The 12,358-nt window shown below is 39.2% G+C and overlaps 1 protein-coding gene across 1 annotated transcript; it reads left to right on the top strand.

Moving 5' to 3' along the window:
* LOC110329263 (zinc finger protein 728-like) lies at positions 1-10,290 on the top strand. Its single transcript, XM_021208835.2, has 4 exons — positions 1-95; positions 5,397-5,523; positions 5,996-6,091; positions 7,479-10,290. Exons 1-4 carry the CDS (start codon positions 90-92, stop codon positions 10,136-10,138), a joined length of 2,889 nt encoding a protein of 962 aa, XP_021064494.1. The 5' UTR covers positions 1-89; the 3' UTR covers positions 10,139-10,290.
* Positions 10,291-12,358: the final 2,068 nt, after the last annotated feature.

Here is a 12,358-nt window from a genome sequence, read left to right as displayed (position 1 = left end):
GGTGTCAAACTTCCGGATTCGTTCTTAAACCTTGCTTCTCCCCAAAGTTAAGCGATTGTCTTGCTCAGCGCTGGGTTTGGATCTCTGACATGGAGGTTGGTGCAGGGAGCAGTGCGGTCCTGCAGATCCAGAGGGACTGTGCAGGGTGGCGGGTCGGGCGCGGAGGGAGCTGGCTCCGGCTGGTTGGGAGACGGAGGAAGCTGCTGACCTGGAGGTGCTGTGCTGACCTAGGATGGGCCACTGTGCTTGGGAGCAGGATTGACCGGGGAGAACGTTAGAAACAAGAGGATGGCATGGGCAGGCTGAGTCAGCTGACTGCCTGTGCCAAGATGCTGAAGGGAGCGCACTCAACTTTGCTCTGCCCTGCTGACCCGTGCTCACGTGACTGTAGTCAGCGTCTCAGGACTTACAGAACTTCCCGAAGTTCCTAGTGTCCAGGGACAGAGAGTCTTGGGTTGTCTGGGATGTTAGTTTCATTGCTTTTGGAATGAATTGTTAGATTTGTGGATGCCTCGGGTTGAGTAGGAATTCCTAATGTACACCGCTGTGACCTGAGTCGTCACAATACAAGGCTATGTAGCCACAGAATAATCTTGGAATTGGTTTGAACTTCTGTTTGTACAATCCAAATAATTATGGATTTTACACTTGAGATTAAAATCACTAAACAGCAATGCCCCAATAATCCTATCAGAGTATATATATATTTCCAGAACTTGGAGTGTTTTTCTGATAGGATAGGTGACTTGTGTGATGAGAGAAAGATCGCAGAGAGGGGCTGGAATGTCTGAAAAGGAAGGGCGAAATATTTCTGCTAATCGGCCAGGCTCTGTACATTGTTCTCTTACCACATGATTTACTTCTGTCTGTTCACATTATCAGCAGTGTCTAATCTCTCCTAAATGTATTCTGTCCCTCAATGTGGCTTTCTGGTTCACTGATGCTTCCTGGATAGTTCTAGAAATAATTCCCCAAGTTTTTGTACTGTCTTTGAGAGACTGTAAGATAAATTTCAAAAGCTGTAGCTCACGTGGGGGTCTTAAGGTTTACACATAGTAGGTTCCTGTTCATGCAAAATGCACAGTTCTCCTCTTGAAGGGTTAAGAGAATAGTTTAGTCCAGAGCCATTTAATTGGCCATGATCTGAGAAGACAGATTTAGTTTAATCCAAATTCCATACTCCAACTTGGAAGCAGTTTCATGTTTTTACAAAACAAATAATGTCCTTAGTCAAGGAAAATTTAAAATACATTGGTGTGAGTCTGATAGAGGCATGTACTATGAGACACTGGAGATGTTCCATTCACCTAAGATAACATTTGATGCAATTTTAGCTTTTGGATTGATACAATCTCATGTTCTGCCTAGTCAGTGGATTCTGAGAGGTTTTTATCTATTGTCACAAGCTGTGTGATCCACTACAGAGTAAGGTAATGACTGTCCTTGAAGAGAAAACCAGCCCAAGATAAGACAGCTAGCCCTGCACCTGCAAAACTCCAGGCCATGGCCCTCAATGAACTCAATGACTGATGAGCCATCAGCCTCTGCACAGACAAGACTGCTTACGAGAATTTTGCATTCACAGTCAGACACTCATTTTTTTGTGTGTGTTTTTTTCAGGATTTCTCCTCCACAGCCCCTCCCCCTATCAGGTGATCTTGCTTATATTGTCACTCCTCAGTCAAACCAAGAATTAGTGAGCCTGGCTTATGGCATTGAAGTTTACTTTCAGGAGCCATGGGCTTCAGACCACCCTGTCCTTTTTACTGGGATTTTCATTGAGTTTGCAACCCTATCTAGATTAATAGACATTTCCTAGTTAATGTTGCTAATCTTTAGTCAAAATATAACAGTATGTGAAGTCAGCATCGCGTGCTGCCTTGTACATCAAAATACATTCCTCACAATATATTGATGGTGCAGCAACATGGGCCTTTTAAAAAAAAAATATCAAATTGAGGATTGTTCTTTCAAGGTCTGTAAAGAATTATGTGGGAATTTTGGTGGGAAGTGCATTGAATCTGTAGATTGTTTTTGATAAGGTGGCCATTTTCATTGTTAATCGTACTTACCCATGTGCATGAGGAATCTTTCTATCTTATGATAGCTTGTAGGATACTGAGGGCAAATGCCAGCATGATCTTTTATAGTGTTTATTTTATTTATTTATTTATTTTTTATGAAATCTAGTCATATGGTTTTTGGGAAAAAATACAGACATGACGTACCAGTCAGCCTACATGCTGGAAAAGCCTGAATGTTGTTTTATTAGTTTTGTGTGTCTGACTTAATAACAGCTTCCTTTATTCTTTTCCATTAAGAAAACAGCTCTATATTCCTTAACCCAAATATATTATTTTTCTTTATATTCTTCTTTTTAGTAATTTTGAGATTTTCTTTTTTTTTTTTTTCTGAGCCAGGGTTTTGAGATCATCTTAATGTGGTTACAAATGAACATCTTTAGTTCGAATGAATTTTTAATGACATCATAAAAGCAAAAGACTTAGGGAATTGTGGTACACAGTTTCTCTCTGTTATGCTCCTCAATTCACTGCTTAATTTGTGATATTATTCAGTGATGTTAAGCATGCAATATGGTTATTTGTAAAAATATGGATGATGTTAGATTTGTGAGCACAGATCAAAGAGAAGAAAGGCAGGGAAGAGGTTGAGGATAACAGATGAGGCTGCTTATTAGTACACACAGAGATGGACACCAGCTCTCCTGGAAACATGGGATGGGGGTGTGTGAGGGGAGAAACCTGGCTCGAACCTTTTAGAGACAAGTGAGGGGCTTGGGAATGAGGAAGTGGGTGCTGCTTTAGGAGCCCATGCAGAGATAAGAACCACACACTGATGGCAATAAGAGCACGGGGTATCTCAGAAACAGCTGCCTTAGGGCAGATAGCCCGTTGCAGGACAAGTGTTGGATCCCCCTGTAACTGCAACATTGACTCCTTCATGGCACTGTATCCTGTGTCAGATTTGCCTGGCTAAGTCCACTGCTGGCTGAAGACAGAGAACTAAAGTTCCCATTGTCCTTTCGTGGAGCCTCTGAGACAGCCTTGGGTCTGTATAGATCTCCACAGTGACTCCACTTATTGCTAAATTTCTTATTCATACCTTGTTAAATATACTGTGATTATATATTGTCTATGAGGGTTTTTTTGTTTTGTTTTTGTTTTGTTTTTCGAGACGGTTTCTCAGTATAGCTCTGGCTGTCCTGGAACTCACTTTGTAGACCCGGCTGGCCTCGAACTCAGAAATCTGCCTGCCTCTGCCTCCTGAGTGCTAGGATTAAAGGCGTGCATCACCACACCCGGCTAGATCTGCATTTTCAATGAATTTGTCATTGTGATGGTGCATATTGGGTTGAGAAGTACCTTCTCCATTACCACAGCTCTCTACTGTGAGAAATATGCATAATGTGTGCTGTAGTATAAAGCAAGCAGAGGACCCAAAAGTATATATTTTTTTTAGAATTTTACTATTTATTTTTTATTGTTCTTGCTAGATTATTGTGCACTTGAAACAAACTTTGCTTATGAGAGTATAGGAAATATCAGTTTAGGAAATACCTCTCTAAGATCAGGCTGTGTATTAGCCTGTATAACATTTTCCTAGTGGCTGATGGAGCATGACTGATATGCGAGGTGCTACATCTGGGCTGGTGGCCGTGGGATCTATAAAGAAGCAGGCTGAGCAAGCCATGTATAGAAAGCCTGTAAGCAGAACCCCTCCATTATCTCTAAATGATCTCCTGACTCCCAGTTTCTGTCCTGTTTGAGACCCTGTACTGACTTCCTTCAATGATGAACCATGCTATAGAAGTATAAACCCAATAATCCCTTTCTCTCAAAGCTAATTTTTGGTCGGAGTTTCATGATAAGAACAGAAGCTCCTAAAGTATATTTGTGTTTGTATTTTGGTACCTTTCATGTCTAACAGATTGTCTGATCCTCTGTAACTGGAGTCATAGACAGTTGTGAGTGGCCATGTGGAATGTAGTAATCAACCCCATGTCCTTTGGAAGAGTAGCCAGTGCTCTTTAACTGCTGAGCCATCTCTCCAGCCCCAACACATATTGTAGTTGCCCTGGTTCTCTAGTGTATGGTTCTTAAAAGTATTATACCATAGGAATTTCTAGGATCTTCTGTCATCCATGTCCCATAAAACAACAGCAGATGAGGAAACCTTTAGGGATATTACTTCCCTGTATCAGAAGTAGTTCCAGTTCTCACTTAGGGCCACCTTTAGATTTCTATGCAGAAACACATGATGCCTCTTTGTATTTATGTCATTATTGATGGTTCTAATTCACATAGTGTATAAGTTAATTGTGGTTATCTCTATCCCAGTTTAGCTTCCCAATGAATGAAGCTCACACTATGATTTATTTATTTGGCTTTTGCTCAATTAATAGGGAATTATGCCTAATCTATTTGTCTAAAGCTAGCCTGGCTGTTTGCCCCGTTGTTCTCCCTAATTCCTTGCTGACCGAGTCTTTCCTGAATTATTACTGCTCCATCAGTGTTTCCTGGGGTATTGGGGGTCATTTCCGTTGGGCGGATGCTACTGATCCTTCGTGTCTAATGGAGATCTCATGTCCTCCCGTCTTCCCCTTCTCCCTGTTTCTCCTCATCATAATTCTTTCTTTGACTCCGAGCCTGGTCACTGAAGCCACACCACCCTCTATTTTTCTACATAATTGGCTGTTGCCAGTTTTATTTAACCAATAGTTTTAAACTTGAGAGCAAGGTTTACACAATAAATGCAGGTGTAATTTAGAATTTGCTTGTCTTGTGGCCACCAGATCTTTTTTTTTTTTCAATTTTTAATAGGTTTTTACTTCATTTACATTTCAAATGCTATCCNCAAAGTCCCCTATACCCCCCTTCCCCTCCCCACCCACTCCCCCTTCTTGGCCCTAGTGTTCCCCAGTACTGGGACATATAAAGTTTGCAAGACCAAGGGGCCTCTCTTTCCAATGATGGCTGACTAGGCCATCTTCTGCTATATATGCAGCTAGAGACACGAGATCTGGGGGTACTGGTTAGTTCATATTGTTGTTCCACCTATAGNGTTGCAAACCCCTTCAGCTCCTTGGGTACTTTCTCTAGCTCCTCTATTGGGGGCCCTGTGTTCCATCCTGACTGTGAGCATCCACTTCTGTGTTTGCCAGGCACTGGCATAGCCTCACAAGAGACAGCTATATCAGGGTCCTTTCAGCAAAATCTTGCTGGCATATGCAATAATGTCTGGTGGCTGATTATGGGATGGACCCTTGGGTGGGGGCAGCCAGATCTTGTAGTATAGATTTAGCATTTGAACGCATAGCAGCACCAGATCAACCCCTAACAATGTGTTATTTCCTTTTGTTTCGTTTTGTTTTTCAGGAAATGCTGTCATTCAAGGATGTGGCCATTGATTTCTCTGCAGAGGAGTGGGAATGCCTGGAGCCTGCTCAGTGGGATCTGTATAGGGATGTGACGCTGGAGAATTACAGCCACCTCGTGTTCCTGGGTGAGAAGAGTTTCCATGAATTGTCAGCATGAAACTTGCTCCTTTTGTACAGTATCATGGGAGCCTATGCTGCCAACAATATCGGTTTACAGGACTACTTGTAAGGAAATTTAGAATTATTTAGATATCTTAGAACTATTTCTTCTGATGTTGGTTCCTCCCCGCACCCCCATAAAAGTCTCACTTTTATTAGAACGTAAGTGGTACACACCTTACAGAGACTGTCACACACTTCAGTTTTAAAAGTTGTTCTTATAAATAAGGGCATGAAGTAAGGAATATAAAGCTCAGGATGCAGAAGTCCTAAGTTTCTCCCAAGGATTCTGGTGTGCCCATCAAAAAACATGTGAAAAATGAATTCTCTATACTCCTCTATTGTATCTTCTCATTGCTTATATACACAGTCTGGAAAGGACCATTTTATTTCCCAGGAGAATACCCTAACAACATTGTTTATTTTTCCCACAAACAGGTCTTGCTTCCTCTAAGCCATATCTGGTCACATTTCTGGAGCAAATACAAGAGCCTTCAGATGTGAAAAGAGGAACGGCCACCTTTGTTCACCCAGGTGTGTCAGAAGGAGGGGGTCAGAGAACAGAGTGGGAAACTCTAAGATCTAATATAAAGCATTGAGACACAATATTGTGGTATAAATCATCTTTTAAAGCTATACTTTTCTGTCTCTGTGAAAGGAAATTATATAATGTTAAGGATGATTTGAATCTCATAAGCTTTGTTTTCTTCCACCATGAGATTACCTTGTATTCCCCAGGACAGCCAAAGCTCTGTCATTTCTAAGTAGTCTTTAACTCGGATGTTTATTTTTTTATATAAGATATTAAATAATGCATTTTAAAATGTGTACATACATTTTTAAAAGTGAAGGTTTGCCTCTGTCCCTAGCTAGCTCCAAAATGAAAGGGACAGAAACTATAAGATTTATTTGATGAGATTCACAAGACAATTACCGGGCAGTTAATGTTCAGTTCTAACCTTCCAAGTTAGTCTGGCTACCTCCCACCCAAACTTCTCAGGACACTTGCACTTTTGTGTTAGTTTGGCTCTCCGGGCTTTCTGTGTTGTTACATGATGTCTCTCCAGACCCCGTCCTCATAGCAAATCCTGTCCTTCCCTCTGTCCCTCTCCTTCTTCTCCGTACCCCCCCATCCCTTTTTCCCTGGGCTGGCAGGTGTCTAACTCTTTCCTCTCTACAGCTGGTCTATTGGCTTATCAGTTTTCTTAACAAGTTAGATAATTAAATGGGATCAATATTTACACAAACTTCATAAGGGAAACTCTTAGAATTCTCATTACAGTACCATGTGTGGATGGCAAGTAGATACAAGGCAGAAAAATCAGTGTTTGGATAATACCACGATAATCTTTACATACTGCGCAAACCCATCATGCCTAAAGATATGCATAAACTTCTTTCTTGAATTCTTAAAATTTTTATTATTCATAACTTCACAAACTTAACTCTAGACTAATATATTTATATCTATATCATATATATTTGATATATTATATACATATAATATATAATATAGAAATATTGTTTGTTCTGGTGTATTCAAAGGTAGACCATTCTATACGTTATTTTTATCTAGTCATAAAATTTCCGTATTTCTGTTAGCTGATTTGCATTTATATAATTGGTTTTCTTAGTTGATATTATTTCTTGCTTACATTTTGATTAATATTCTTTTGATTAATATTTTTTGGTTTCATGTTCTGTATAGTCATGCTCTTCTTTTAGTGGAAGGTGACATGATTTTCACTTATTCTGTGATTTAACGTAGGCTTCATTGGATACAGGTTTAGAAATTTGAATGTAGCTTATCATTTATACAAACAAATGCAAGTATGAGTAAATGTTTGTTATTAAACAGAAGCATTGTAAATTTACAGAATTTTGCTCTACCTTCATTAATTTCTCAACCATTCCTCACCAGGAGAAAAATGTTATACATGTCAAGAATGTGGCAAAGTCTTTGAGTGGACAAAAGTGTTTCAAAATCACCAGTTAATTGACAGAGTGAATCCCTACAAGTGTAAAGAATGTGCCAAGTACTTTCATATTCCATCATTAAATTCTGAAGAGAACAGAATTCACACAGGAGAAAAACCTTACAAATGTGAAGTTTGTGGCAAGGCCTTCCTCATTCCATTATTACTTTCTAAACACAAGATAATTCATACAGGAGAGAATCCCTACAAGTGTGATGTATGTGGCAAGGCCTTCCAACATCCATCAAGACTTTCCAGACATAAGAAGATTCATTCAGAAGAGAAACCATACAAGTGTGAAGTATGTGGAAAGGCCTTCCACTTTCCATCATTACTTTTGGTACACAAGAGAGTTCATACAGGAGAAAAACCCTACAAGTGTGAAGTATGTGGCAAGGCCTTCCATTACCCATCAATACTCTCTAAACACAAGCGAGTTCACACAGGAGAGAAACCATACAAATGTGAAGTATGTGGCAAGGCCTTCCACATTTCATCATTTCTTTCTAAACACAAAATAATTCATAGAGGAGAAAAACCCTACAAGTGTGAAGTATGTGGCAAGGCCTTCCATTATCCATCAAGACTTTCCAACCATAAGAAAATTCATTCAGGAGAGAAACCATACAAGTGTGAAGTATGTGGAAAGGCTTTCCGCATTTTATCACTACTTTCTAAGCACAAGATAATCCATACAGAAGAGAATCCTTACAAGTGTGAAGTTTGTGGCAAGGCTTTCGATTATCCCTCAAGACTTTCTACCCATGCAAAAATGCATACAGGAGAGAAACCATACAAGTGTGAAGTATGTGAAAAGGCTTTCCGTTCTCTGTCATCACTTTCTAAACACAAGAGAATTCATACAGGAGATAATTACTATAACAGTGAATTATGTGGCAATGCTTTCATTTATCCTTCAAGACTTTCTAAACATAAGAAAATTTGTAGAGGAGAGAAGCCCTACAAGTGTGAAGTATGTGGCAAGGCCTTCCATGTTTCATCACTACTTTCTAAACATAGGACAATTCATACAGGAGAAAAACTCTATAAGTGTGAAGTATGTGGGAAGGCTTTTTATTATCCTTCAAGACTTTCCAACCATAAGAAAATTCATACAGGAGAGAAACCATACCAGTGTGAAGTATGTGGCAAGGCCTTCTGTTTTCCTTCATCACTATCTAAACACAAGAGAATTCACACAGGAGAGAAACCATACAAGTGTAAAGAGTGTGGGAAGGCCTTCCGCTCTTTGTCCTCACTTTCTAAACACAAGAGAATTCATACCGGAGAGAAACCCTACAAGTGTGAAGTATGTGATAAGGCCTTCCATTATCCATCATTACTTTCTAAACACAAGATAATTCATACAGAAGAAAAACCCTACAAGTGTGACATATGTGACCAGGCGTTCCATGTTCCATCAAAACTTTCTCATCACAAGATAATTCATACAGGAGAAAAACCTTACAAATGTGAAGTTTGTGGCAAGGCCTTCTGCATTCCATTATTACTTTCTAAACACAAGATAATTCATACGGGAGAGAATCACTATAACAGTCAAGTATGTAGCAAAGCCTTCATTTATCCTTCAAGACTTTCTAAGCATAAAAAAATTCGTACAAAAGAGAAACCATACAAGTGTGAAGTGTGTGGAAAGGCCTTCCGCTTTCCATCATTACTATTAATACACAAGGGAATGCATACTGGAGAAAAACCCTACAAGTGTGAAGATTGTGGGAAGGCCTTCCATTATCCATCACTACTTTCTAAACACAAGAGAATTCATACAGGGGAAAAACCGTACCAGTGTGAAGTGTGTGGCAAGGACTTCCATGTTTCATCATCACTATCTAAACACAGGATAATTCATACAGGAGAGAAGCCATACAAGTGTGAAGTATGTGGGAAGACCTTCCGCTTTTCATCATCACTATCTAAACACAAGAGAAATCATACAGGAAAGAAACCCTACAAGTGTGAAGAATGTGGCAAGGCCTTCCATTTTCCATCAATACTTTTGAAACACAAGATAAGTCATACTGGAGAGAAACCCTACAGTTGTGACTTATGTGGCAAGGCCTTCCATTATGCATCACTACTTTCTAAACATAAGATGATTCACACAGGAGAAAAACCCCACAAGTGTGATGTATGTGGCAAGGCCTTCCATTATCCTTCAAAACTTTCCAACCATAAGAAAATTCATACAGGAGAGAAACCCTACAAGTGTGAAGTATGTGGGAATGTCTTCTGCTTTGCATCGTCACTTTCTAAACACAAGAGAATTCACACAGGAGAAAATCCATACAAGTGTGAAGTATGTGGCAAGGCCTTCTATTATCCATCATTACTTTCTAAACACAAGATAATTCATACAGGAGAGAAACCCTACAAGTGTGAAGTATGTGGCAAGGCCTTCCATTATCCATCATTACTTTCTAAACACAAGGTAATTCATACAGGAAAAAAACCCTACAAGTGTGAAGTATGTGGCAAGGCCTTCCATTATCCATCACGACTTTCCAAGCATAAGAAAATTCATGGGTCTGGAGACATGGCTCAGCAGTTAAGAGAACTGGCTGCACTTTCAATTGTGCTGTCCTGAGTTCAATTCCCAGCAACCACATGGTGACTCACAACCATGTATGATGGAATCTGTTTCCCTATTCTGGTATGCAAGTGTAGATGCAGGTAGAGCACTCATATGCATAAAATAAATAAGTTATTTAAAAAATTGATGGTATGTTGCCTGGTGCCTAAAAAACAAAAACAAAAACAAAACAAAATAAAAACCAAACAAAAAAAAAACAAATAAAAAAACAAACCAGAGAGAAACCAACCCTACTAGTGTGAGACATGTGGCAAGAACTTCCAATGTCCAGCAGTATTTTCTAACCACAAGAGAAGTCATACGGAGAGAAGCCCTCCAAGTATGAAGTATGTAGCCTGGCCTATTGTCCATAATTGCTTTCTGAACACAAGAGAATCCACACAGGTTAGAAATCCTACAGTTGCTAAGTGCAAGTCAACTCCTTTTGAATTTGACAGACTTTTTCTACTCGTTTTAAAGTGTCCACATGTGAGGAATGTGGAAAAGCCTTCTCTACAAATATACACCATTGTTACACAAATTAACTCATAGTGTGGTGACATTTACAAATACAAAGAATATGTCCAGGTGCTCAACAAAAACTTTAGGGATCATCAAAAATTCATTTTGTAGAGAAAACATACAAATGTAAGACTGTGGCAAATACTTCAGAAGTTCCATAGCATGATTTCAACACCGGATAATTCCTACTGGAGAGAAACATTACAAGGAGAATGTGGCAAGACCTATTACCAGTATTCTGGTCTTAAGCAACATTCAAGAATTCATCTGTGAGAGAAACCACACAAGTGTGAAGAGTGTTCCAAGTTCTTTTGTACTTACTAAGAACTTGTGAAACACCTCATAATTCATTCATATGAGACTGAAATGCCACATGTGGAAAATGTTGCAAACCCTTTATTAAACTTTCTTATATTTCTCAACACAAGGTAGTTCAAACTGGAGTGGAATAATACAAATGTTAAATATTCATAATATGTTAACACTTCTTCAGACACTAAAAGCTTCCTGCTGAATAGAAACCATATAAGATTGAGCAATGTGGTAAGTAGACTTTGGAATCATTCACACAATCATGCCAAAAGTAGAGCTGTCAGATTGTGTGTTTGTTTTTGGATTTGGGGCTGATCTTTCCTTGCTGTCTTTTGTTTCTTCTGTTTAAGAATCAGAACACTTACTCTATACCAGTGACTAGTAAAAGTACTTTCTTGTTCTTATGTTGTAGGAGCTCACACATAAGAGATTGCTTTCATAGTGTTGTAATTATTAAATCCTTTATGGAGCTTTCAAGTTGTCGTCTATTTTATTTATGAGATGTAAGTAAGGTTTGGGAGAAAGGGAAGAAATGTTAAGATTAAAGCTTGTGGCTAAAACTAGCATTGGGAACAAACTTAATTGCCAACAAGACCTGTACCCATGATAGTATTCCCAGTACCCACGAAATACAAAGGGGTAATTACCTCTGAATGTTGTCCTTTGATATTCATGCATGGGCTACCACACATACATACATATATGTGCCCAGACAAAATAAACCTAAATTACGTTTTGAATTATGTTTGTATTTTATGTAGACAGAGGTCAAGAAGTAATGCTTGTATCTCAATTGTTAACTCCATGAGTTCTAGCATCATGTGAGGAGCAAGCCTCTGACTATTGATTTGCAATTTCTTGATTAGTTTAATTGACGTCAGAAGATCTGGTGACTGGGGTTGGAAGCGTGTGCTGGAAATGCTACAGTGTAAGAAAATACCCTGATGGCAACTCTTCATCAATCTCCTGCTTCCTGACTGTGGATGGAACGTGATGAGCTTCTTTAAGTTCCTGTTGTCATAACTTTCCCATCATGTATTATGGTTGGAGTAAGAATTGCCCTAAGTGTTCGTAGATTTGAATGCTTGGTCATCAGGCAGTAGCACTTCTTTGAAAGGATAAAGAAGTGTGCCATCATTGGAGTAAGTGTGTCACTGGGGGTTGTATTTGAGGTTTCAAAAGCTCAGATGCAGTGTCTCTCTCTTCTTAATAACTGTGGATCAAAATGTAAGATTGTCAGCTCCTTCTTGAGCATCAGTGTATCTGTCTCTACCCTAGCATGCTTTCTACAGTAGTGATAAGGTACAAAGCTTTTGAAATTGTAAACCAGCCCCAATAAATGCTTTATAAGAATTATCCTGGTTTGTTGTCTCATAGGAATAGAACACTTCATAAGGTACC

The sequence above is a fragment of the Mus pahari genome, chromosome 11, assembly GCF_900095145.1.
Source record: "Mus pahari chromosome 11, PAHARI_EIJ_v1.1, whole genome shotgun sequence".
In the NCBI taxonomy this organism is placed as follows: Eukaryota; Metazoa; Chordata; class Mammalia; order Rodentia; family Muridae; genus Mus; species Mus pahari.
Note: the sequence above shows the minus strand (reverse complement) of the source record. Positions and strands in the feature narration are given on the sequence as shown.